The following is a 25,814-nucleotide window of genomic DNA, read 5'->3' as shown; positions in this document are numbered from 1 at the left end:
ACAGTACACTGTACTGCTGATCTCTTCAGTTAGAATTATAGCTCTGGAGCTGGAAATAACTTTTGAGATCATTTAATAAACCCTCTTAATTTTATAGGTACCTATGAAAGTGAAATAATGTACACCTGAGCAATATGTAAACTCCTTTCTGTTACTATTCAGTAATTGTAAGAGATTGATCAACCCTGATTTTTATAATAAACTTTTCAAGTCCTTGTTATATTTATCTAATTGAGGTCCATCACTATTATAATTTTATAACATATACAATATTACACCTTAAACATAAGGGTAATATATGCAAAGTAGTTTGAAAGAAAATGTACTAGCATTTGAAGCCATCATGAAAGGCTCCATATAGAAGTGGTGCTTAACTACATCTTAAAGGAAGAGAGGACTCTAAGGCTAAGGAGGGACTTCTTTCTAGCCTTGGGGAATGGCCAATTCAAAGGCATGAAGACTAGCCATAGAGCTTTATATGTGAAGAATAAAAAAAGTTAGTTGTAGGCAACAGGGAAGGAACCCATTGATAGAGATTGAAGACTTGAGAGAGAGGATGATTGAAGTTGGAATCTGCTGGAAAAACTGAAGGGGATGAAATCAAGTACATGTGTAGAAGGATTTGCTTTGACAATGAAAAGGGCTACTTCTATTTTTAAAGTTGGGAGAAAGAAAGAGTATGAGATAGTGTCAGGGTTTTGGAGATAAAGAGAATGAATTAAAAATGAGTTCTATTAAGTAACTATTTTCTTCTAGTAAAGTTATAAGTAAAGTTCTTAGCTTGGGAGATGGAGAGATATAAAATGAGCAGGAGGAGGAGGTCTAGGAGATCTTTAGTAGTAAAGATCCTTGGATGTCAGTAATAGAAAAAGATCATAGATTTAAATCTGAAAGGAACCTCAGAGAACATTTAGTCTAGTGGCATCAAACTCAATAGAAGTAGATCCGTATGGGCTGGGTAGGGACTTAGAAAACCACAAAGTTACACAATCTATGTTGTACTATAGCTTTATTTTCTGAAATATTTCTCAGTCACATTTTAATTTGATTGACCCATACTCAGGAGCTGTGCAGGCTACATTTAATTCTCTAGCCATGAGTTTCATATCTGATCTGGTTGAACCATCTTCTTTCTCCTCTTTCTGATTATAGATGAGTAAAGTAAGGCCCAGAGACTTTGTTCAAGGCCACACAGGTATTAAGTGGCAAAATCAGGATTTGAATTTGTGTCTTCAGAATCTATTTGCAGTTTTATTTTCTACCATACAACATCTTTTTGTAAACTGGAGATTCTAGAACACTGTGCTTTGGTTCCTCAAGAGTTCATTTCATTGTCTTAAAAATTTCTGAAAATCAAGAAAGCTTTCTTATTAAATTGGAATCAGTATAATATTGAAAGGCTGGAAGCAGGAAACATGAGTTTCTACTACTGGTTCACTATATGACCTTGGGTTACTTCTCCATCTGAGCTCAGTTTCTTCTTCAGTTTATTTATATTTATATATAATATTTTCCTTACATTACATGTTAAAATAGTTTTTAAAACTTTTTAAAAAAAGTTTTGGGGAGTTGTAAAATGTAAAATTGTAAAATGAGGAACTTGGATTAAAGGACTTTAGAGGTCATCTGAGTCTTGATTTTTTTTTTTTTTTAAATTTTAAGGCTTATTGCTACTCAAATATTTTTTAAGCCAATATTCTGTATTAATGATTTCTTCTAAAAGCTAGAGTCTTTGTTGTTATACTCTGATGTTTGAGGTCTCTATCATCTCTTAATATTCTGTGCTACATTCTCCAAGCTTTTTTCATGTCTGTCTTTATTTGTTTTAATATTATACATTCTAAAGCCCTTTCTATCTCTAATAGTTTTTGCTCTGAGCTCTCTTTTGGTTCTGACATTCTGATATAATTCTGTGATTCTTTGTCTATTCCCATGGTTTTAAGCCTTGACCCCTTAGTCTCTACTCTATGGAAAACAGCTGGTTACTCTCCTTTGCGTAATAATTGGAAGACTTTTTTTTTTAGCTTAAATGCTATTTTTATTTTAGATAAATAAATTTTTAAAAGATATTTATTTGAATATAATGTAAAAATTCCATGTTTTCCAACATGTATTTACATATATATTTGCATAATAAAAATCCACTATGTATTGCCTATTTTCCAGCAATAAATTGAATTGTTTCTGCTTATGATTTTTATTCCATTTAGCCAGTCATCAGAATATCAGGGACTTAACTACATGTAAATCTTACATTTCATCTTCTGTTACCCACTTCTTTCCAAGAGGAACAATCCCTCTCTATTAGGACCTCCCTCTGAACCCATATCTAGGGGAAACTGAACCATTTTGGATTAAAACTCACAGTCTTATACTCACAGACCATGTTTAATGCTATTGGAAGATACTTATTAAGTTACATTTAATGCTATTAGAAGACACTTATTAAGTTACTCCTCTGCCTTCTTGTTTTTCATAGGCAATTTTGCCTAGGTTTTTAGGAGTGTTTGTTTTACACATAGTACTACTGCTCTAAGAGGAAGCCTGTTGTGCTCAGCCTGAAGCCTTGTCCATCAGGGCACAGAGTCATAGGTTCACTTTGAGATGTTCAGTGAAATCATATTATCATGGAATCACAACATTGGAGGATATCAGTAATGGAAGAAATCTCACTTGATTGTTTAGTCCACTCTCTTTTTAATTTTTTTTTTTTAATCAGATGAAGAAACCGAGGTCCATGGAAAGGAAGTGAGTGAGTTAAAGTCACAACAAATTAATGACTAAACATGGATGAACTATGGGTTTTCTGACTTTTCAGGCCAGCACTCTTAGCTTCCTTTGTCTTTGCTTAATAAAACATTTCACATATGCTAATGAGGAACTCCTGCCCCCAACACTTAGGGGGGGCATCATTTGACAAGAGTTGTTGAGTCTTCCTCCTTCAGTACCCTTTCTTCTTTCTGTTTCTTTTCTTTCCATTCCCATAGCCGTCACCTTAGTTCAAGTCCTCATCACCTCCAGATTTAGCTATTAAATAATCTTCTAATCATCATCCAGTCTCTCTTCCTTCAGTCTATCCTGCATTGTTTGCCAGAGTAATCTTCCCAATGCACAGATCTGCCTGTGTCATTCCCCTTCTCGCCACCCTCTCCGTCCCACAAAATTTAGTGTCCCTGGCTCCTAAAGGTTCAATTCCAGATTTCTTACCCTGCATTCAATTTGCATCTTTTTTCCCCCTAAAACCCACCTTTCTAGCCTTATCTTCTATTATTTTCCTTCATGTATTTTATGATTCAACCAAACTGAATCACTTAACATTCCATCAATCCTATCATGCCTTTGATCATTCTGTTCATTATGTGTGGAATTCCTGTCTCTCATATGTTGCCTCCTCCAGGAAACTTTTGTTTTTGTCTAAGTCAGTAATGATTCTTTTAGTTTCTAGAGTACTTGTAGCCAGATTTTAGTCCATATTTCTTTTATACACTTATATTATAATGTGTTATAGTTGTTTGCACATATATTTATTTTATTAAAAACCCCATTTTATCCATGACTTATTTGCCTTTTTCTTTCTTTGTTAGTGTCACTTATATTTTGTCACCTAAGGCCCATTCCAGTTTTGTCATTCTTCATTCTAGGGTTCTTACCAATTTTCTTGTATAGATAGATAGTAGAATATAGATATAGATTTATCTATCTATATATAATGTTTTCTTTCCAATTACAGGTTAAATCAGTTTTTAAAATTTATTTTTTAAAGTTTGGATTTCTAAATGCTATCCTTCTGCCATCCCTGAGGCAGTAAACAATCTGACATTGTGTGTGTGTGTGTGTGTATGTGTATAATATGTAATTATGTAAAACATTTCCATGTTAGTAATTCTGTATAAAAAGACTCAAATTTAAAAAAAAAGGAAGGAAGAAAGTGGAAAATAGTACATTTTAGTGTGTATTCAGGCAATACCAGTTTTTTCTCTGGAGGCAGATAGTATAAATCATCATTAGTCCTTTGGGATTGTCTTAGACCTTTGTATTGCTGAGAATACCAAAGTCTTTCATAGTTCTTTATTGTAAAATATTGGTGTTACTGTGTACAACATTCTCTCAGTTCTGCTCATTTCACTTTGCTTCAGTTCATGTGAGTCTTTCCAGGTAATTGCCAATTCTTAATATCCAGTTTTCTGAGATTCATTCCAGTCTACGCTTTCTATCAATTTTTAAACATTTAAACATTTTCTGAAGTTCTTTCCAGCTTTTTCACTCCTTGGGCTTTGTTCCAAGCTCTAAGTTAGAACTTTAGCCTCTCTAGGTCTGTTGTTCAGTAATTATTTCAACTTATATGTTATATTAGCTGTATCACTACTTTGAATGTGGATAGCAGAAACCTCCATTCCTCTATCAGTCATACCCAATCTGCCTCAGACTCTGATTAAGTTCTTCCTGTTAAAACACTCATCCAGTCATTTGGTTCTTAACTCCTCCCTCAGACTCCATTCTTTTATTGGCACGAAGACATTTATTGATGCCATGAACTTGAATTACTTGTGAGAAGTTACTTAATCTCCTGGGGCCTCATTTTGTCCATCTGTCAAATGAGTATAACTGACCACTTCCCTGTTCCTTCTGAGACCTAAGAGCATGCAAGGATATTACTTGGATTTTAAGGTTTCTTGGAGAAAGGTAACACTAGCCTTGTGGAATTTCATGATTATTACTGTAGAGTGGTCAATGCATAATTAATACTTGAGTGTGATTAGTTGTTCATAAATTATTAAAGCTCTCTGGAACTGGAAGTATTGGGAAAGTATGGTCAATCCATCATCTAATCATGATCCAACTATAATTAGTTTTTAAATCTTGTTAAGCAGGAACATCGACATTTTGCCAAGATAGGATAGCATCTCCAGAATTTTGGCTTAAGGTCTAGGATTGCCCATCGCTGCTCTTTTGCATTAGAGGTTCATCCTTCTTAATCCTTGGCACAGAGACATAACAAGGGAGATTTAAGGGCATAAAGTTCTATGGAAACATCTTGATTTAGTTTCTTTGTAAAGATCTTTCCTTGTTTGGGTTTTGAGTGTTTTCTAATCCCAGTGTGGTATAATAAGTAGAAAGAGGTTAGGCTTGGAAACCCCAAATCTGGGTTCTAATCCAAAGAGATACTCATAGGAACAGATGACTCAAGTCTGTTGAATTTAGATTTAATGGGGATCCAAGAGAAGCTGCAAAAATACTGGATGAAGCATCCATAAGTAGACAACAATTTGGTGGAAAAGGCAGGAGATTCCAGTGGATGGCAAGCTCAGTTATGAGTCAACAGTGTGTCACAGTATATACAAAAAAAAAGTCACATGAGTTTAGGCTTAGTCTCTAGAGTAAGGGAGATGATTGTCTTGTTATTTTCTATAGTATCTTTTTTTTTTTACCTTTACATTTTAAAAAAATTGATTTTGAACTTAGACACAAAAACACAAAGAACATTTCCTTGTACACACCACCTTAAGGAAATGATCAATCCTTTTTATCCTTTGCTTGAAGGTAGCTATTAATTGCTAGCATTTAAGGTTTGCAAAGGACTTTACAACTGTTATCTCATTTGGACCTCACAACCATGCTGTGAGGTAAGTGCTATTATAATTTTCCTTTTGCATTTGAGGAAAATGAGACGAGTTGTGTGACTTGCCCAGGTCACATTGCCAAGAAGTGTCAGTTTGGAGCTAGATTTAAACCCATATTCCTCACTCCAGGTTCAGGACTCTCTTCACTGAATCATCTAGTTGCCTCTAGTGCAGGAAATTCACCCCTTCTTTTTATTTTATAAAGCAATTAGGGTTGAATAATTTGCCCACTGTCACATGGCTAGTAATGTCAAGTGTCTGAAACTGGATTTGAGCTCAGATATTCCTGACTCTAGACCCTGTGCTCTGTCTCCAACACCATCCCAGATTCATCCCTTCTTGAAGAAGGCAACCCGTGCCTTGCATAGTTCTGTTCTTTAGGAAGTTCTTCCCTTCCCTGACTTAAGTTCACTACTATTTAACAGACAGTAATCCGGATTTTTTCCATGGTGATTGCTGGTTTATAAAATAGTCCTGTAGCTGTCATTAAGTATTTCTTACATCCCTATTTGGATGCTAGGGCAGGATCTCCTTTCTATAGATGTAGGGAGAAAGCACTTTGCTGAAGATCACACATGCATACTCACATACTCACATGCACACATGTGCAATGAGGCAGCGTTGGGAATAAATCCCACATTTTCTGACTCCCTGACCTGGTCTCCAAGTACTTTTGAATTCCTAGCACGGAGTCAGCTAAAAGTGATTTAGAAAAGTGAGACAAGACAAGTTGGGTGAAAAGTGTACAGTATTTGGAATGAGAAGACGTAGATTTGTAATCCCAACTCAGCCAGTACCTTTGCCCTTGATGAGCAAGTCCTATCAGCTCTGAGACTTAGACTGTCAAATGGAGATCAACTCTGCCCTTACTAGGGTTATGCAAAAAGCCAGCAAAGGACTAATTGGGAAGTACTTAGTAAGAATAAGATACGGTATAAATGGGAGAATTTTCTGTTCTTATGAGGCTGAAGGTAGGCCTGGAATAAGTCATAATTAGCATTTCTATAGTGCTAGAAGATATTAAAAACTCTTTGCATACCTTATTCCATCTGAACGTTACAACTTTTTGAGGTAGTACAGGTACTAAAGATAATATCCCTATTTTATAGATGAGGATACAGATGCTCAAGGATGTAAAATGAGGTTTAATCCATGTTCACACAGCTAGAAGTCATTGGCGGTAGAATTCAAACTTAGATCTTCCTAACCAAGTCTAGTCCAGTGCTTGGCTCAGTGCCTAATACATAGTAGGCCTTTAATAAATCTTTGCTGACTGATTGATTGACTGTATTAATTCCCTATGCTATGCTGCCTGGAAAAAATGGGTGCAAATATAAATGTTTTGGTCATGTCTGAGTCATTGTCCCCCCATTTTTTTAATAGTCACAAGGGCCTTTTATTGTCATGAAAAGACTCACTGGCTAATCAAAGTGATTAAGCAGTGAGGTGTAAATGAAGTAGTTTATTTAAAGATCGGAGGGAAGAAGGTAAGGGAAGTTAGGGCAGGATCTAGAAAGTTAGGAAGATGTACATGGGGAAAGTGATTTTTCCAGGGTCCCATAGCTAATCATTTTCGAGGCTGCATTTGAACTCAGGTCCTCATGACTACAGGTCTGGTGCTCTATCCTTTGCATAACCGAGGTGTTTAATTTATGTTTGATTCTTTATTACTTCAAAATATTGAGGTTGAATTTTGTTTCTTTTTCTCTTTGTTCCTCTTTTCCTCTGCCTCCCATTATAGTAGCGGTTCCTTGTGAAGATGTCCAATAACGGTGTGGACATCCAGGACAAGCCTCCGGCCCCTCCGATGAGAAACACCAGCACTATGATTGGAGCTGGCGGGAAAGACGCTGGGACCCTAAACCACAGCTCCAAACCTTTGCCTCCAAACCCTGAGGAGAAGAAGAAAAAAGACCGATTTTATCGCGCCATCTTACCAGGCGATAAGAGTACGTGCACCACTTTGTTCCTTTCTCTTTCTCTCTAAGTTATTTGCTTTTTAGACAGCAATTTCATTTAGAGACCAAATCCAGAGTTCCATTTCAGCCACTAGCTCAATGTTTCAATTGCAATAAAATCAGTTAGTTCACAAACATTTATTAAGCTTCTACTCTGTGCCTAGTACTGGGCTATGTGATGGCGATACAAAGACAAAAGTGAAAATACTTGCCTTCAAGGGACTTACTTGCTACTGGGGGAGACATGTATATATATAATATATTCAGTAGAAATGCAAAGTAATTTTCAGAGGGAGGTTTCTAGTAGCTAAGGGAGGGGAGGAATCAAGGAAGGCTTCCTGTGGGAGGTGTTACCTGAACTGATTCTTAAAAGATTAAAGGATTCTAAAAGGCAAGTGAGGATTGAAGGTAGTCAGTGCAAAGGGTACCTCTAGCCACAGAGATGGAAGATAGAGCATCACATGCAAAGAACATCAAGAAAATCCCTTTGAATGGATTGTAATGTGCTGGAGGTAAAGTATTTGACAGCATGTCCCTAAAATCTTAAGCTATTAAAGTTTAAACTTTTTGGTCACATTGTGTAATGACTTTAGAAAGAATAGATTGGGGCTAACTTATGCAAAACTCTAACTGCCAAGTAGAGGATGTTATACAAGCTGTTCCAAAAGTCAGTAAATGAACTTTAATAATTTATATAAACTATTTCACAGACTATTAAAGTTTCTCACTGCACTAAAACTTTTGGAACAGCTTCTATTTGATCACAGAAACAATATTGAGTAGGTGAGTGACATAGTAAAACTTGTGGGTGACATAGTAAAACTTGTGGTTAAGAAGAATCAGTTTTTATTTGAATGGAGTGGGAACAGATATGAGAAAGTAGAATCAATTAAGAGGTTATTGTAGTAATTTGGGTGAGAGGTAATAAGCGTCTGAACTGGTATGGATGGAGAAAAGAAAATGTATTCAGGAGATGTGGGGCTAGAAATGGCAAGACTTAGTAAGTAATTGGATATATAAGGTAAAGGAGTGCAAACTTGAGATTAATTTTGAAGTTGGGATCTTAAGATATTAGAAGGATGATGGTTCCTTCAATAGAAATAGAAAAATTCAGAGGTGTCTTTGTTTATTAGAAATGTCCAACAGGTTGTTGATATGAAAAACATGAAACTTGATATATAGATTTTGTAATAATTAACGTATAGTTGGTGATGAAATCCATGGGAGCCAATGATATCACCATGTGGGAGAGTAGAGAAAAGTTTGGAGAAAGGAGCTTGACATGGAAGAGAAGTGGGCTGAGAAGACTGAGTGAGGACTGATCCGCCACGTTAGAGGAAAAACAGGAGAGAATAATGTTACCAAAATCCAGCGAAGAGAGACTATTTAAGAAGGAAGGATGGTCAGGGGCAGTTAGGTGGCAAAGTGGATAGAGCATCTGCCCTGAAGTCAGGAGCACCCGAGTCCAAATCCAGTCCCAGACATTTACTAGTTGTGATGCTGGCAAGTCACTTAACCCTGATTGCCTCACAAATAGAAGAGAAGGTAATTAATAATTTTATACTTGTGGGAAAGCAAAGAAGGATAAAGACTGAAAAAGGTAATGAGATCATTGGTAACTTTGGGGAAAGCAGTTTCATTTGAGTGATGAGGTTGGACAACAAATTGCAGAGTGCTTAGAAATGAATGAGAGAAGAGTAAGATTAGGAAGTAGAAAACTTTCTAGGATTTACTGAGAAAGGAAGGAAAGATACAGGACAGTGCTTAAGGAGATAGTAGCATCTTGTGAAGGTTTATTTTTTTTTAAGATGGAAGACACTTGAGCATGTTTGCAGGCATCAGAGAATTAGGAATAGATTAGGGAAAGGACTGAAGGTTTAAAAGAAAGAGGAGGGATAATGGAGGAATTTATTGGAGAAGGTGGAATCAAAGGCACATTTAGAGGGGCTGATTTTGTGGAGAAAGACCATAAAAGTTGTTTTTTATGTAGAAATGTGCCTCAGTTTCCTCATCTGTAAAATGAAGTGGTTGGACTCAATGTCGGGCTAACATCCTTTCTGTGATCCTATGATCTTTTGCACATTTTAAAGTCCAGGATCTTTTGTTCATTTGCAGCTGAGTGATGATATCCTGAGCAACATCCCCTATTCTGATTGCCATTTCTAAAGGCTCAAAGCACACAGTTAGGAAGAAGAATTTGACAGAAAATTTTGGAAAATGATAGTAACCTACTCATGGCCACTAGATAGTAAAGGATTTCTACATCAAACTTTAACTGTGGAAGAAAGAAAACTGTTCTGGAATGAGAAGTGATGAGTTCAAATCCAGTTCTGCTCATCACAATATCTATATCACTGGGCCTCAGTTTTTGCTTCTATAATTTGTAAACCTCATGAGACAAAGATTTTTAACAGAATCTGTGAATTTTTTTTACATTTGATATTTCATTATGTTTTTTTTTCTTTTAAAATTTTGAGTTCCTAATTCTCTTCCTCCCCCTCTCACTGAGAAAACAAGCAGTATGATATCAATTATACATGTGAAATCATGCAAAATGTATTTCTAAATTAACTATCTTTTTTTTTTAAAAGCCAGAAAAATAACGTGAGAAATTATATTTCATTTGTACTCAGTTCATCAGTTCTTTCTCTAAAGGTGGGATAGCATTTTCATTATGAGTCCTTTGGAATTATCTTGGGTCATTGCATTGATCAGAGTAGCTAGTTGATCATCATGAGAACATTGCTATTATTGTGCATGATGATTTCCCAGTTCTTATTTCACTTTGCATTAGTTTTTATAGGTTTTGCCATGTTTTTCTGCCATTTTGTGTTAACTTTTTAAAAATAAAAACATTTTATTAATTTCAATATAATTTTTTCAATACTATATGTTTTTATTTTGTGCAACAAAAATCATGTTTCTGAGAAAGTATCGATAGGGTTTACTGGTCTGACAGATGGAGTTCAGGACCTCCCCCCAAAAAGGTCAAGAATATCTAGCACCGATAATTTTAAAGATTCCTTCCAATTCCAAAATGTAGAATCCTAAAATCTTTGGAAATATAATAATTCTTAGACATTTTTTAATGAGAAAGTTTTCCCATTGGCAGCCTGCTTGTATGTTAATAACTAATCATAAATATCATACAAGTCAACTATTTTTATTGTTAATGAGACAATCACTTGGTATATGTGGAACTATTACTATGTACTAGATACTGTGGGGAATACAAAAAACATAGAGTTTTTTTAAGCATTAATCTATTTTTTAAAGCATCAATCTGTGATAATTATATGATTTTAGATTTTAGAACATTTACTCATAAGCATATGTGGGTTTTTTCCATCTTTTTGACTAGGATTGTATTTTCATTAGTATAAGAAGCTTTTGGTGAGAAACATTTTTACCAGTGTATACTGGCATTTTCTCTTCAACCAATAAGGAAGGGGAAGAAGAAAATAAGCATTTATGTTGTACCTACTGTGTGCCAGGCAATGTATTAAGCACATGACCAACTCTTCATGATCTCATTTGGAGTTTTCTTACCAGAGATACTAGGGTGGTATCCTTCTCCAGCTCATTTTCGAGGTGAGGAGACTGAGGCAAATAGGGCTAAGTGACTTTCCCAGATTCTCACTTAGTCACTGTCTGAGACTGTGTTAGAACTCAGGTTGTCCTGTACCCCTGATCCTGTACCACTGAAAGTTTTCAGGGGTACTGAGCAGTCAGTTTGCCCATGCTTGCATAGTCAGTCAGTCTGTAGCAGGGACAGGGCAAGTCTTGGAAGCCAGCTCTCTATTCATTTCAACACAATGCCTCTCAATGTGTGTGGCATTTTATGCAATTTATTATTTCCCCATTTCACAGATGTGGAAGCAGACTAAGAAATTCAGTGATTTGACATTCATAAATGGTACAGCTAGTGCTTGAACTCAGGTGTTTTGAATCTGAAATCAGTGTTCTCTTCATTGGACTACATTGGATATATTTGTATTCCCAAGAGTAGAAACTGATCCCAAAGACCAGAAGGTTTCTAATTTATTGGATGGACCTTCAGCAGAGGATTTCTTAGAAAACCTGGATGAGAAACCTTAGAATGAAGTGAAGGGATGAGTGGTGAACTATATTGGTGGAAAGAATACCCAGATCAGTAAAACTGATGATCTTTTATGGTGTTAGGATAATGATGATGGTAATTAGAATACACATGCATTCCTCTCTTCAAATAGCTTATACTCTAGAGAGAAGAGACTTTTAGATATCAATTAAAGGGCAATGTATTATTTAGAGCAGGGGTTCTCAAACTGCGACCCCCTGAGGACGTTTATGCGCCCACTGGGTTATGGCAAATGGGCTGAGGGGCGGAGACAGTGTGAGTTTTTGTTTTTACTATAGTCCGGCCCTCCAACAGTCTAAGGGACAGTGAACTGGCCCCCAATTTAAAAAAGTTTGAGGACCACTGATTTAGAGCAAGGATATTTTTAAGTGTCAGCAGAAATCAGTATCAGCTGGAGAAGTTAGGGAAGATGGGGAGGGACTGGGACTTTAACTGATTCGTTGAAGGGTGTTTTGGAGTTGGTTCCCCCACAGCACTTAGCCCAGAGCTAGATTTCCAGTAGGCCCTCATTATGAATTGGATAGATGGATGGACGGATGAATGAATGCCTTGACTATGTGAATAAAACCATTTTAGTCCTGGACTATGTAGTTATAAAGCCTCACAGTGAAATTTTAGCATCTGGGTTGTTCTAGTCAGGCTCTGCATATTCTGGTCTGTTTCAACGTGACACTGAAAGATTTGGTCTGGAATTTTTCCTCTGAATATATTTTCCTTCTGAAAAATATTTCTAAGGTTATTTTTTTCTTTTGGTGCATAATTCTTTTTAATATTTTTATTTGCAGTTTCAAATTTTCTCCCCTCTTTGAGAAGACAAGAAATACGATACCCATTATGCATATGAAATCATGCAAAACATAGCCTGTATTTTCCTTCCTGAATGGGGAAACTGTTTCAATAAGAGAAAGTTTAGTAAAGCTAATTTTAAAACGGTTCCCTGAAGCCCTGTTTACCTTCTCCAGTTTGGAGCTGTTCCTTGACTTTGAATCAGCAGAGCAAAGTTTGTAAGAAACAGTGTTTTGTTCTTCATCAGAGCAATAAAATCATTATTTTTAGGTGTGTGTGGTTATGGCAAACAACAGTGCTTTTGAGTTGATTCAGCTGCTCTCTCTAAGTAAGTACAAAGAACAAGGCTTGGGATTCACAAGTCCTGGGTTCCCTAGTTGGCTCTGTGACCCCAGTTGGATTTAAATGAGGTAGAGTTGCACAAACTCATCAGCCCCACTCTCTCTTCCAGAGATTTGGCGTCCAATGGCAAAATAAAAGTCATGATGTCAGCTCCTTTGAAGCTGAATCATATCTACTATACCATTCATCCTATCCGATCCCTTAAATTTCAGAGAGTGCTAGAATGTTTAGACTGGAGAAAATAGTGTTTTTGTATTTGTATTATTGTAGTTTTTCTTACTGTAGTTTTCTTATATCTGGGCAACTTATAGTTTTCTTATTGTATTGTATTATTGTGGTATTTCTTATTGTAGTTTTCTTATATCTGGGCAACTCTTAGGGTGGCCCTGAAGGCAGAATTAGCAGCAGGGCAGAAGTTATGGGGAGATCCAATAGTGGATCTAGGTACTTCATGTAATTGAATTTCTCCTCATTGTAGGCGTTTAGTCATGTCTAACTCTACCTGACTCCATGGACAAGTCCATTGGATTTTCCTGTCAAAAATCCTCAAATCATTTCTCATTTCCTTCACCTGTATGCCCTCATATTACAGATGAGGAAACTGAGGCAAGCAGGTTGAATGACTTGCTCAGGGTCACACACCTAGTAAGCATCTTAGGTCTTTCTGACTTTAAGCCCAGTGCTTTATCTACTGAATCACCTGGCTGTTCATCATTATATGGATTTAAGCAGGTGCTAGATGATACCTCTCAGAGAGACTTTCTACACTGGATAGGATGTTTATCTAGATTGAGTCTTTGGAGGCACAGAGTTCAACTTGCTAGAAGGTAAAAATATAATAATGAGATTTGTCCAAAATTGGAATAGGCCACCTTAAAAAGTGATGAGTTTGCTCATTCTTCACTTTCATCAGGATATTAAAGAATGGGATTCCTGTTCAGGGTTGGAGCTGGCTTAAATGCTCTCTAGGGCACCTTATAACTTTTTTTTTTTTGACATCTGTGTTTATTGTGTGGATGAACAAATTTTCATGCTCCAGATCTGAGAAAATTCCTCTTTGTATGTGTGTGTGAACCCTCACAAAATCTTGTGTTCCCAAGTTTTTCTCTCTCTCTTTTCCACCTCCCTCCTCAGTAAGGTCCTTTCCAAAACAGAGATTCTGAGAGTACTATCATATGTCAGTATCCATTCCTTCCACCTGCAATTTTCTTAGTAAGCTTGACCCCTTTAATTAGTATTTCTAGTTATCTTCTTTTAGCTCTCAGAAGTACGTTTCCAGTCCTGAAGATGCTGCCCCAAGGAAAGGTTTCATATCTTGGAAAGTATCAGGTTAAACCAAATGCCTTTTAGATTCTAAATAAGATGCCCATACCACCCCCACATTGGAAACCTGATCATAACTACTCAGGTTGATTAGTTGGGACTGTGGGGGGACAGATGAGATACCGGATCATTCACTTCATGAATATGTAATTGGCCACCTGTGGGAGAAGGTTCTGTTTCCTACCAGATTCCTGAGCATCATGGACACCACAGATAGTCCATGCATGATTCAGATCCAGATAGAGTAATTTTATAATCATTTATCAAAGACAATAGTACAGGATTTCAACAACTTTTTGGACCATTTAAATAACTTTTTAACAGGATTTACTGCATCTGTTCTCAACCCTCCCTGTCTTTCATATACAACAGCCTTTTAAAAACAAACTGTTCAAATATCTTCAGTGATTCCTTTTGCCTTCTGAATAAAGTTTAGATTTTCTTACTTGGCACTCAGAAAGTCAGTATGGTCTAGTAAATAGAATACTGGTCTTAGGGTCTGGAAAACAGTATAAAACTAAGTGAAGGGGGGGTGAGAAGGTGCGGATCAGGGGAAGAAGGTGGAGGGGGGAATAAGAATCCACCAAGAAATGGAATATTATTGCTCTGTAAGAAATGACCAGCAGGAGGAATACAGAGAGGCCTGGAGAGACTTAAATCAACTGATGCTGAGTGAAATGAGCAGAACCAGAAGATCACTGTACACTTCAACAACAATACTGTATGAGGATATATTCTGATGGAAGTGGAAATCTTCAACATAAAGAAGATCCAACTCACTTCCAGTTGATCAATGATGGACAGAGGTAGCTACACCCAGAGAAGAAACACTGGGAAATGAATGTAAATTGTTAGCACTAATATCTGTCTGCCCAGGTTGCATGTACCTTCAGATTCTAATGTTTATTGTGCAACAAGAAAATGATATTCACACACATGTATTGTACCTAGACTATATTGTAACACATGTAAAATGTATGGTATTGCCTGTTGTCGGGGGGAGGGAATAGAGGAAGGGGGGGATAATTTGGAAAAATGAATACAAGGGATAATATTATAAAAATATATATATAATAAAAAATTAAAAAAAAAAAAAGAATCCACCAAGAAGAGCAGCTGATGGAAAATGAAGCATTTACCTTAAAAAGTTAAGGAAAAGTTTATTGCTCCATTGCTTCACTCTGTAGCTGTCCAGAGAACAAAGGCAACTGAGGATGCTGAGGTTTTGAGAATTGAAGGTGGATCAGTCTCTATGGGAGGATGAAATTTCAGATGATGAACATGTCCTGTGGGAGACATGATATTTGTAGAATGGAAACAAAACAGAGCAGCTGAAAGAAAATGAAGAGTTATATGTCATATTATTACATGTAACATAATTATGCATATTATTGGGTATAGTAATTATATTTGCATGTTTTATCTCCTTTGTAGATGGTTAACTCTATGAAAGTGAAGGCTGTGTTTTACTTAACTATGTCTAGAGCACCTAACATTGTGCCTGGTATATAGCAAGTGTCTAATAATTGCTTTATCTTCTGCAAAGTCCATCATAAAGCATATAGTAGATATACATACATATATATTTTGTTGTTGTTGTTGTTGTGGCAATTGAGTGACTTGTCCAGGGTCACACAGCTAGGAAGTGTTAAATGTCTGAGGCCAGATTTGATATTGTGCACAGTAGATATATAATAAATGGTTATGCTCAATAAGTCCCTAATACAACCAGTTCACAAGCATGTCAGATACTGTGCTGAGTGCAGCAAAGATGTCTGTCATTGTTACCAAGCTCATGGAGCTCACTGTTTCATAATGATAATAAGACCCAAACACATAGTATTCTACTTGGTGATGTAGTTTCTAGAATCCTAGATTTTGAGCCTGAGAAGTATCAGAGCCATCTATTCCATACCATCATTGTGCAGATGAGGACTCTCAGAGGAGTTAGGTGACTGCCATGGTCACACAGCTAGTATTGGAGCACCAAATCCAGAACTCCATGCCTCATAAGTGCTGAAAGTACATTAGAAGTGTTTTTTGGAAATGAAAGGAAAGAATGACTATTTCAGTTTTTTGTCTTTTAACGTTTTAAAATTTTCATCAAGTATTTTCTAGTTACGTGTAAAAAAAGTTTTTAACATTCACTTTTAAAAATTTTGAGTTCCATCCTGCCTCTTTCCCTGTCTCTTGAGAAAACAGTTAAGCTGATACTGATTATACATGGGGAGTCACAAAAAATTTCCACATTAACTATGTTGCAAGAGAAAACATACAAAGAAAGTTTTTTGAAAGTATGCTTCAAACTTCACTCAGAATTGGGATGACATGTTTCATCACAGGCCTTGGATCACTGTCTTGATCAGAGTAGCTATCTTTCACAGTTGATTATTATTCAATATTGTTGTTTTTCTATGCAATGTTCTCTCGGTTCTGCTCATTTCACTTTGTATCAGTTCATACAATTTTCCCAGGTGTTTCTGACACACCCTGCACATAACTATTTCTGAATAAAGGAATAAAGACCTTATAAGTCTTAAACTAAACCAATAGTTTAACTCACATTTCTTTAACCCATTTAGATTTTGAAGACATATCCTCAAAATACTCTTTCAAGGTAAAGAATGCAAGTATTATTAGCCCCATTCTACAGATGATGAAACTATGTTTCACAAAGAGAGAGGTGGGATTCAAATTCAGATGTCCTCAATCTGAGTTCTGTCCTTTCCTTATATCACATTGACAGCCTAAGGCAGGGTTCTCAAACTACGGCCCGTGGGCCAGATGCGGCTATCTGAGGAAGTTTTTGCGGCCCACTGGGTTATGGCAAATGGACTGAGGGGCGGAGACAGAGTGAGCTTTTGTTTTTACTATAGTCTGGTCCTCCAACAGTCTGAGGGGCAGTGAACTGGCCCCTATTTAAAAAGTTTGAGGACCACTGGCCTAAGGTTAGGTAAGATTTTATTAAGCAGAGAGGAGGAAAGGGGAAAGAGAGAAAGTATTCTTTGCTTCCCTTTCTGCATTTGGAATTCATCCCTGCCGTTTCCTTTCAAGTTTACCTCCAATGCCATCTCCTCCAGGATACATGTCCTGATTTCTCTGGCCTCCCATACACTTTGTTTTACCTCTGGTAATATTCATGTCTTACTCCTAGCTATAATGGCAGCTCTACTGTGAGGTCACACACACCTGAGCTATGAATCTCTTCTATTGCTGAGACCAATACAGTGCACATTGTAGATGCTTAATAATTGTTTATTGAATTATGGTGAATGCTCATTTTCAGCACCCATTCTTGCTGCTTCTTCTGGGTTGGATTAGGGAAGGGCATCAGATTTTCCAGTCCTGCCTTGTTCTCTGGATATTTATCCAACTTGCTCTATTTCCCTGAGTGCCAGCCAGCTGGATCTTTATGCTAATGTCTTACTCAGCGATAAGTGTCTCTCAGCCTGTTGAATCCCTCTGTTCTCAGAAAACATGTTTGACAAGTTACACATAGGGACTGTTAAGTGATTTTATTTCCCAATGGGACATGGTCTTGAGAGCTTCCACAAAGCAAAAGAAATCATAGGATTTGGAGCTGAGAGGAACTAAAGATGTTGTCTGGTCTAATCCTTTCATTTTATAGTTAAGCAAACTGAGACCTTTGAGGAGAAATTACTTGTTTAGGGTAATCCAGGCAGTAAATAGCAAAGTGATTGAATATTTTCTGTTCTTTTGCCATCAAATCCGGTTGATCTCCCCATTGTTTGGATGAAGAGTAGAAGATGGAATGATACGGTCAATATTTCCGGAATAAATACTATAATTTTGTTTCAAAATTAAAAAAAAATGTTTTTTAATTGACAAGCATTCATTCTCTCACTGATTTCTCCCCCTTTGAAAAAGAAAAACAAAATCCTTATGATACTTTGGAAATTTGTTGTGCCTCCACTGTGCTAAGCACTGGAGATATGGAAACCTGTAAGATAGTCTATAAGAGAGCATACGTTCTAAAGGGGAGGACAGAACATGAAGGGGAATTGGAAATAGGATGAGGAGGGGAAGGGAGTGTAAGCTTCAGGATAGTAGCATACTTAATTGTACAAGGCTGCCATGGAAAGTTAGCTGGAATAAGGTAGTAAGCAGAATAGAGTTTCTGGGACTCCCCAAGATATGGCAGGGTCTAACCTGTCACTAAATGGGCCTCTTGGTGGAGGCAGGAGGGATGAATCAGTCACTGTGCAGGCCTCTGGGTAATTGCACAATTGGCCATACCCAAAACGCATGTCCTACTCTTCATCTTGAATCCATCATTTCTCTTAGGAGTTGGGTAGCATGCTTTGTTATCCATCCTCTGTAATCGTAGCTGGTTGGTTCTTACATTGATCAGAATTCTTAAGTCTTTCAAAGTTGCCTTTATAATGTTTTTGTTATCGTTTTTCCCAGATCTGCTCACTTCACTTTGCATTGGTTCATATAAGCCTTCTTCCCAAGTTTCTCCCTTTTGTTATTTATAAGCAAATACCTTTATTGGATCCCCTCTCTAGTTCAGGTTCCCAAAGCTGCCAAAGTAATCTTCCTCAAGCACAGATGTGATCTTGCTATTTCCTGATTAAAAATTGTCAGTGAGTCCACCTTCTCTTGAAAATAGAATACAATTTCTTTGGCCTAAAACTCAGGCCTTCCACACTCTGGTTCTGACCTACTTTTCTAACTATTTCATGTTATTTCTCTCCTTGTTCTGGCCAAACTAGGGAATGACCTGTTCCCCAAATGTGACATACCACCTTTTCTCCCTTGTCTCCCCTGCCAGTGTTAAACCTTTATAGAAGCTTTCTCTCCCCAATCCCTTCATCTTTGCTTTTTCAGACCCTCCTTTTTTCTTCAAGATTCAGCTCTGCTCCTTTTTCCTCTTGGAAACTTTCCTGCATTCCCCAGCTGTTAGTGCTTTCTCAGGCCTGAAACATTTCTAGAGCACTCACTCTGATCTTTCTTGTCCTTTTCACCCTCCACCTTGTATTGCGTTTCTATAAAACATAACACAAGCTTTCTCTACTAGAATATAAACTTTTTGAGAGCAGAGACTTTCATTTTTGTCTTTGTATTTCTGGTGCCTTGAATATTTTTGTATATCAGAGGTATTTGATAAATATTTATTGAATTACATTTAATCCATTTGCCCCAATTTTATCTTTACTTTCTTTGGCTCAAGGCTATTCCTTCCTGAGTAAGAGCTCCATCCACCTCTCAAAAATAATTTGATCAGTATAACATTAAAACTATAAATTTTAAAAAAGAAAAGACTATTGTAATGTCACTGGGAGCAGCACAAAAATTCCCAAATGTTATCAAACCTTCCCTTTTCCTTTATTTATTTCTGGGCCCAAATTGTTATTCATCTATTATATCATCAGTATTTGACTAAGACTTTTAGTAGTGTAGATCATAAGTATTCTTCATCCACTTGATTTTCCCTGTGTGGATAGTTAAATGAAATTTTCTATTCTCCTTATAACCAAAGATTTCTTAAAGACTGATGTTTTCTTATTCCTTTTGAAGAAAGGACTACTCTTTGAAGTGGGAGCATGTTTATAGATTGGAAGGGAACTCAGAGATGATCTGGTCCAAGTCTTCTCTTTAAGGAAGTACTTGAAATCCAGAGGCATGAAGTGTGATTAATACTTGTAGATAAAACTCTGGCAGTAGTAATAGAGAGTAGCTAGGTAACAGTGCATAGAGTGTTGAGCTTGAAGTCAGGAAGACTCATTTTCATGGGTAAATCCAGCTTCAGACCCTTATACCTGGGCAAATCACTTAACTGTGTTTACTTCAGTTTCCTCATCTACAAATGAACTGGAGAAGGCAATGAGTCCTGTATTTTTACCAAGACTGCCCCCAGTGAGGTCACAAAGAGTCAGACATGACTAAAATAACTGAACAGCAGTATTAATAGATAGTAAATAACATCTGCTATGTAGTAAATGCTAGAAAATAGCTGAGACAACCAAGGGCCTCCTGACTCCACGTACTCTGCTGCATCTATTCCCACCATAGAAGAACTTGTCTCTAACAGGAATCATCTTGTTTTGGGGGATGTGAGTGACTAGAAATACATCACTCACATCCCCCAAAACAAGATGGCTCTAAATATGAGAATGTCTCACTTGCTGTATCATAGAGTTTGGAAGGATATTTAAATATCACTTCACTGATGGAGAAACTGAGGCACCAACAGGGGTAGTGACTTCAATCAGGTCACATAGTAAATTAGTGATAAAAAGAGGATTCAGCTAAGACTTCCAGATCCCAGGCTTGGCTCTAGTTATATCTTCATTCCTTCTTTTTTAGCTGTCTCTTTTTCAGGCAGAAATGTTAAATTCTTGCATGCAAGAGCTGAATAATATATTACTTTGCAAAGGATTTATTTACCATATAGTGACTTCTCTAAATCTCAACAGGCCATCTGCCCCTCTTCTATGAACTCTTCCTCCTCTGCCTCTGTCCCTTACCCCTTGTCCCCTTTCCTACCCAGGATTTTCTTGCATGGATCTGTCTGTGAATGCCAGACCCAGAATAGCACTCCCAGTCACCAAAGCAAACTTTTCTTCGCCTAAAAATGACATTGCTAAAATTGGCCCAGGAGCTGTTGATGAGTTAGTTATTTGCTGAATTCAGTCTCAGGAGCAGCTGGGTAATTGCCAGCAAGGTTTTAAGAGGGAATTCAGAGGTGCAATCTGGGCAGGTTTGGAAGGAAACATTCTGCCGTTCAAGCTTGTTTCTCTGGTCTGGAGGAGATGTGAGCTGTTCCTTCCCCAGGTAAAATTCCTGCTTTGTTGTAGAATGAGAGACTGTGCGCTCATCCCCTTCAAGTTCTGACCCAAAGTGGTGGGAGGTTTTTAATTGTAGGGATTTCAGGCAGGTAGGAAGGCAAGTGGGGGAGATGTTTGGTGGAAGAAAGGACCAAAAGGAGAGACATTTAGAAACTCATAATGTAGTTGTTGGTACTGCTCTTTAAATAGCTATATGGCTATGACAAGTCATTTCCTCAGGAAAATGAAGAATTGGACTAAATGATCTCCAAGATCCTTTCTAGTTCTGAACTCTATATCTGACCCTCATTTCACAATTTGCAGGCTGTGACCTTCTCCCCTTTTTACATCCTCTGGAGGCAATATTTCTTCTCCTCTCCTTATGGTGTCTCTTCATATTTCCCAGGACTCTTGTAAGGAAAACAACTGTAGACCTTATAAAGTGTTGTAGGAATGGAACCCCTGGAAAAGTCACTTTGTCTGAGCCTCAGCTTTAACTGTAAAGGACCATTCTTGCAATCCCTAAGGGTCCCGGAAAGCTTAACTACTAGACATCTGTGAATTATTTTCAATTTTTTTCTGGGTCCACAAGAAGTCAATGCAAGGATTTTCAAACTTTGAACTCCCTTTACATTCTTGAAACCTATTGAGGGCCCCATGCCTAAGAAATTATATGTGAGTTACAACTATTGACATTTACTGTATCAAAATTTAAAATGTCTTGGTATTATAAAAATAACCTCAGGAACTCCCTGAAAGGATCTCACTTTGAGAATTTCTCCTACAATGCAAGGGGCCCTGCATCAGGGGAGAGACATGTCATGGGATCTTGAGCAAGTAATTTTTATTCTGTCATCCCTTTCCCTTCTGCAAAATGGGTATCATGATGATGTTAATCCTGTTGAACTCCTGTAGTAAATGGAATAATCAAAGAAGATAAAGATACAAAAAGAAGCTTTAAAAGACTTTGTAAACTTTAATGTGTCATGGTCCAGTTAAACTGATATTAAGCTATAAAATACTAGCGGTACAAAGACAAAAATGAAATAGTCCCTGCCTTTCAGAAGCTTACACTTCTAGCAAATTTATATAGTACTTGGTACTTTATAAATATTACCTCATTTGATTCTCACAACAATCCTGGAAGATGGGTATTTTTTATTATCCTCATTTTACAGTTGAGGAAACTGAGGCAGACAGATGAAATGACTTTCCCAGGGTTACATAGTTAGTTAATGTCTGAGGCTGGATTTGAATTCAGGAATCCCCAACTCCAGGTCCAGTGTTCTGTGCACTGTGGTGCTCCTCTAGCTGCCAAATACAACCTGAGATAAGCAAATTGATATCTAGAGAATGGTAGTCATTGAATCCTACTCTAAATCAGAGCTTCTTAAATTTTCCTCATTCACTCATGATCTCTTTTTATCCTTTTTTTTTGTGACCCCATTGCAAATCTGAGCCAAGGTGCTTCTGGTAGCACTGATGCATGTGCTTTGCAGGTGAATATGTTGTGTGTTCAGAATGAAGGCTGTAGGAAAGTCGCCCCATGTAACATGGAGAAGGGTTGCCAGAAACACCTTGGATTCATTGAATTAATTTTTGGTCATTGCATTCAGAAAACTTTTATTGCCAAATTTTCTGTGATCCCCAAGTAGCCCACAGTTTAAGGAGCTAGAAGGGACTTTGTAAGTTATTTAATCCAGTTCATTTATTTCATACAGCATAAAACCAATGTCTAAAGCATGGGGCTTTGATTGTTCATATGTTCAGTGATGTGTCTACTTGTAAATGGTAAATTAACTGATAAACTGTGAAGTTTTTCAGAAATGTGTTATTTTCTTAAATCATAAGCTCTTTGAGGACAGTAACTTGTTTTACTTAATCCTATTTTCTTCAGTGTCTGGCTTATAGTAGCTACTTAATAGATATGTTTTAAATTGATTTTATTTTCAAATTCTCTTGTCCCTGGCATTAAATAAGTGCTTTATAAATTTTAATAGACTGTCGCCTCCTTCCCCCAGAGCAAACAGAAATCTTGTAGCACATATTCATAATTAGGTAGAAGTTTCCACACTGGCCATGTTCAAAAATATGTTTTATTATGCATTTTGAGAACATGCTCTCTCTTTCAAGTGGTAGTTTGCAATCATCATTAGCTCCCTAGAATCATTGCATTATAGTCTTATTAAAAATTTTTTTCAGCATTATTATAGAAATTTTTTTGGTTCTGCTCACTTCATTTTGCATCAGTTCATATAAATCTTTCCAGTGTTCTTTGAAACTGTTCCTATTGTCATTTGTTATGGGGCTACTGAATTGAGTTTAAAAATCACAGAAAGAAGCCTGTGCCTTCCAGAAAGTAAAACTTGATTAAACAGTTTTTTCATTTGAACACATATTAATTTCCTACAGTATACAAGGCAATCTGCTTTGTGATGAGGAGACAGAGATTGAGTAATATTGGCTCTGCCCTCTGGAAGCTTGTAGCTGTCCAGTGGGCGTATGTCTTGTTGCAGTTTGTCCTTCCTTTTTGAAAAGCACCATGGAATCATGCAAGTGAACTTGATTTAAGTGAGAGTGGGCTGGGATGTTTGTAATGGGTCCTGGCTTGCTTACTTGTAAAGGTGGGAGCCACTCATTGTCTGAAAATCTTAATTCTGAATCTGAAAAAGTTTCATCATTTATGAAAATCAGGCTAACTCAATGGATGGTGAGCCTGCCTTCCAACCAGAAAGACCCAGGTTCTAGCTACACACTTACAGGGTTTGTGATACTGCATTATTAGTAGGGGGAATTTCCTATCTGGTGAGTTCTTTTATCAGCAAAATCAGAGTTCCAGAGCTTGTCTTCTGTAACTCATGAAACAAATGTAGAGTATTATTCCATCCTGGGAAGTGGGAAGGGCCTAGTCTGAGGTCATCTTGGGTACCTGGTGCCTGAGTAATAATACCTTCTATTGCATTCTGACCTAGGAAACTTCCTGGTGCTTAATTGTTGGACAGCTTTTCCCTCCATCTCAAGATGAAAGGATGTCTTCTTCCTTTTCACTTGTATTTCATAACCTTAAGATAGGCCCATGAGATGTCATAGAAATCACAGATGTTGTCACCATAAAGACTCATGATATCCATGCTTTTTGAAATGTGGAGAAGCTTTTGAATTCTAGAAATCTTAGGAGAAGAAATGAAAGCCATGGAAATAGGATGAGGTGTTCCATGTCATCCTCATTATCCTGTCTTCTTCGGATTGTGATTTTCCTGAAATGATTCTTGTGAATTACAAAAATTGAGTTATATACCAAGGACTTTCTTCAATCAAAACAGAGGTGTATATATATATATATATATATATATATATATATATATATATATATATACATATACACATACCTATATCTACACACACACACACACACACACAACATAGTCCAAAGAATATTAAATGTAAATGAATAGTAGTAGGGTGGTGACTTTTCTCAGGACCATTTCTTTTTATAAAAAGAGAAAGAAAGAGATGAAAAATAATAAGAGTGAAAAACATAAACAAGCTAAGGTGACATAGTAGGTAGAATACTGTACTTGGAATCAGGAGAACCTGAGTTCAGGTCTTCCCTCAGACATTCATTTACATGAACAAGTCTGTAAAGTGTTGATAATTGATATCTTTCCTATCACTTTCAGGAATAACTGCATACAACCTAGGGCTTCTTAAGACTTCACTTCACCAGTATAGGGGAGACCCTTATTAGCCCTATGTGACTCTAAGCAAATTACTATCTCAGATACAGTTCTCTGATCTTTAAAATAGGAAAAATAATAGCATTTACCTCTGAGCATTGTAAGGATCTGATGAGATAATAATTGTAGTGGTACATAGTAAGGGCTTTGTAAATATTAACTATTACGTAGAAAGGGCTTTAAAGTGAGATGTAAATGCTAGGTGTAATTAAAAATATATAACATGATTTTTTAGCATGAATTTTAAGGCTTGCAAAGTAAGTTACATAAATTATTTCATTTGATTATTATGACATCCTTGTGAGGTTATACCCCTTTTATAAGTGGAAAAAAAATGGAGCTCAAAGAGATTAGTTAAATGAATTGGTACTTTGGTCATAGGAACTAAGTAAGTGGTAGAAGTATTTGTAAACCCAGAGCTTCAGGCAGCTGAATGAGGTTCAGGAGGGAAATGACTTGAAGGTCATTCAGTAAGTTATTGGCAGAGCTCCATCTAATTGGGTGAGTTATGTTTTGCCTGCTTGGATACAGTTATTCATTTTGAGGGTGATCATCCAGTTGGTTTGGTAGGGGGTACCTACTCTCCCCTTTAAGGTACACCCACTGACTCTCACTGCCATCCGTATAAGAGTATTTGGGACTCAGTTAGAAGGATTACTGCTTCTCCCATCTTCTGCCTCCCGGGGCTGTCAGTCAGCCAGCCAGCCCCAGCTCCTGCTGGTGTGCTTTGGCAGGTGAGTTCTAAATGGAGGAGGTGACTTCTAGCTTCTGCGTGGACACCTCTCATAATGGAGAACTCACTCTTCTTTATTCTTCTTAACAACAAGAATTGCTCAGGAAGCAATAGATTTTTAATCCTAGTCTTTTGCATTCTTTTTTCAACACCTATTCTTATTCTCTCTCTCTTTGTCTCTCTCTTTGTTTCTGTCTCTCCCTCTGTCTTTCTGCCTTTCTCTGTCTGTCTGTCTGTCTCTTCTCCCTTCTCTCTTTCTTCCCTCTTTCTCTTTTTCTGTGCTCTCTCTTTTGTTGCAACCAAACCTCTCAATAGATACTAATAAACAAGGGAGCACACTCAACTATGGAGTAGATTTCCATATAAAATCCTAAAATTTAAGCTATTTATAGTCTAAGTTTTT

At 37.1% G+C, this 25,814-nt stretch overlaps 1 protein-coding gene across 5 annotated transcripts in view; it reads left to right on the top strand.

The window, feature by feature from the left end:
- PAK1 (p21 (RAC1) activated kinase 1) overlaps positions 1-25,814 on the top strand; it is a 187,730-nt gene that overhangs the window by 95,005 nt on the left and 66,911 nt on the right. For all 5 annotated transcript variants that reach the window (XM_074304143.1, XM_074304144.1, XM_074304146.1 and 2 more), the window contains exon 2: positions 7,363-7,570. In XM_074304143.1, the coding sequence (XP_074160244.1) occupies positions 7,381-7,570 (190 nt within the window). In that variant the 5' untranslated portion in view covers positions 7,363-7,380. The remainder of the gene's footprint in view (positions 1-7,362; positions 7,571-25,814) is intronic.

Source organism: Sminthopsis crassicaudata, chromosome 3 (genome assembly GCF_048593235.1).
Source record: "Sminthopsis crassicaudata isolate SCR6 chromosome 3, ASM4859323v1, whole genome shotgun sequence".
NCBI lineage: Eukaryota > Metazoa > Chordata > Mammalia > Dasyuromorphia > Dasyuridae > Sminthopsis > Sminthopsis crassicaudata.
This window is presented reverse-complemented; position numbering and strand designations above follow the sequence as displayed.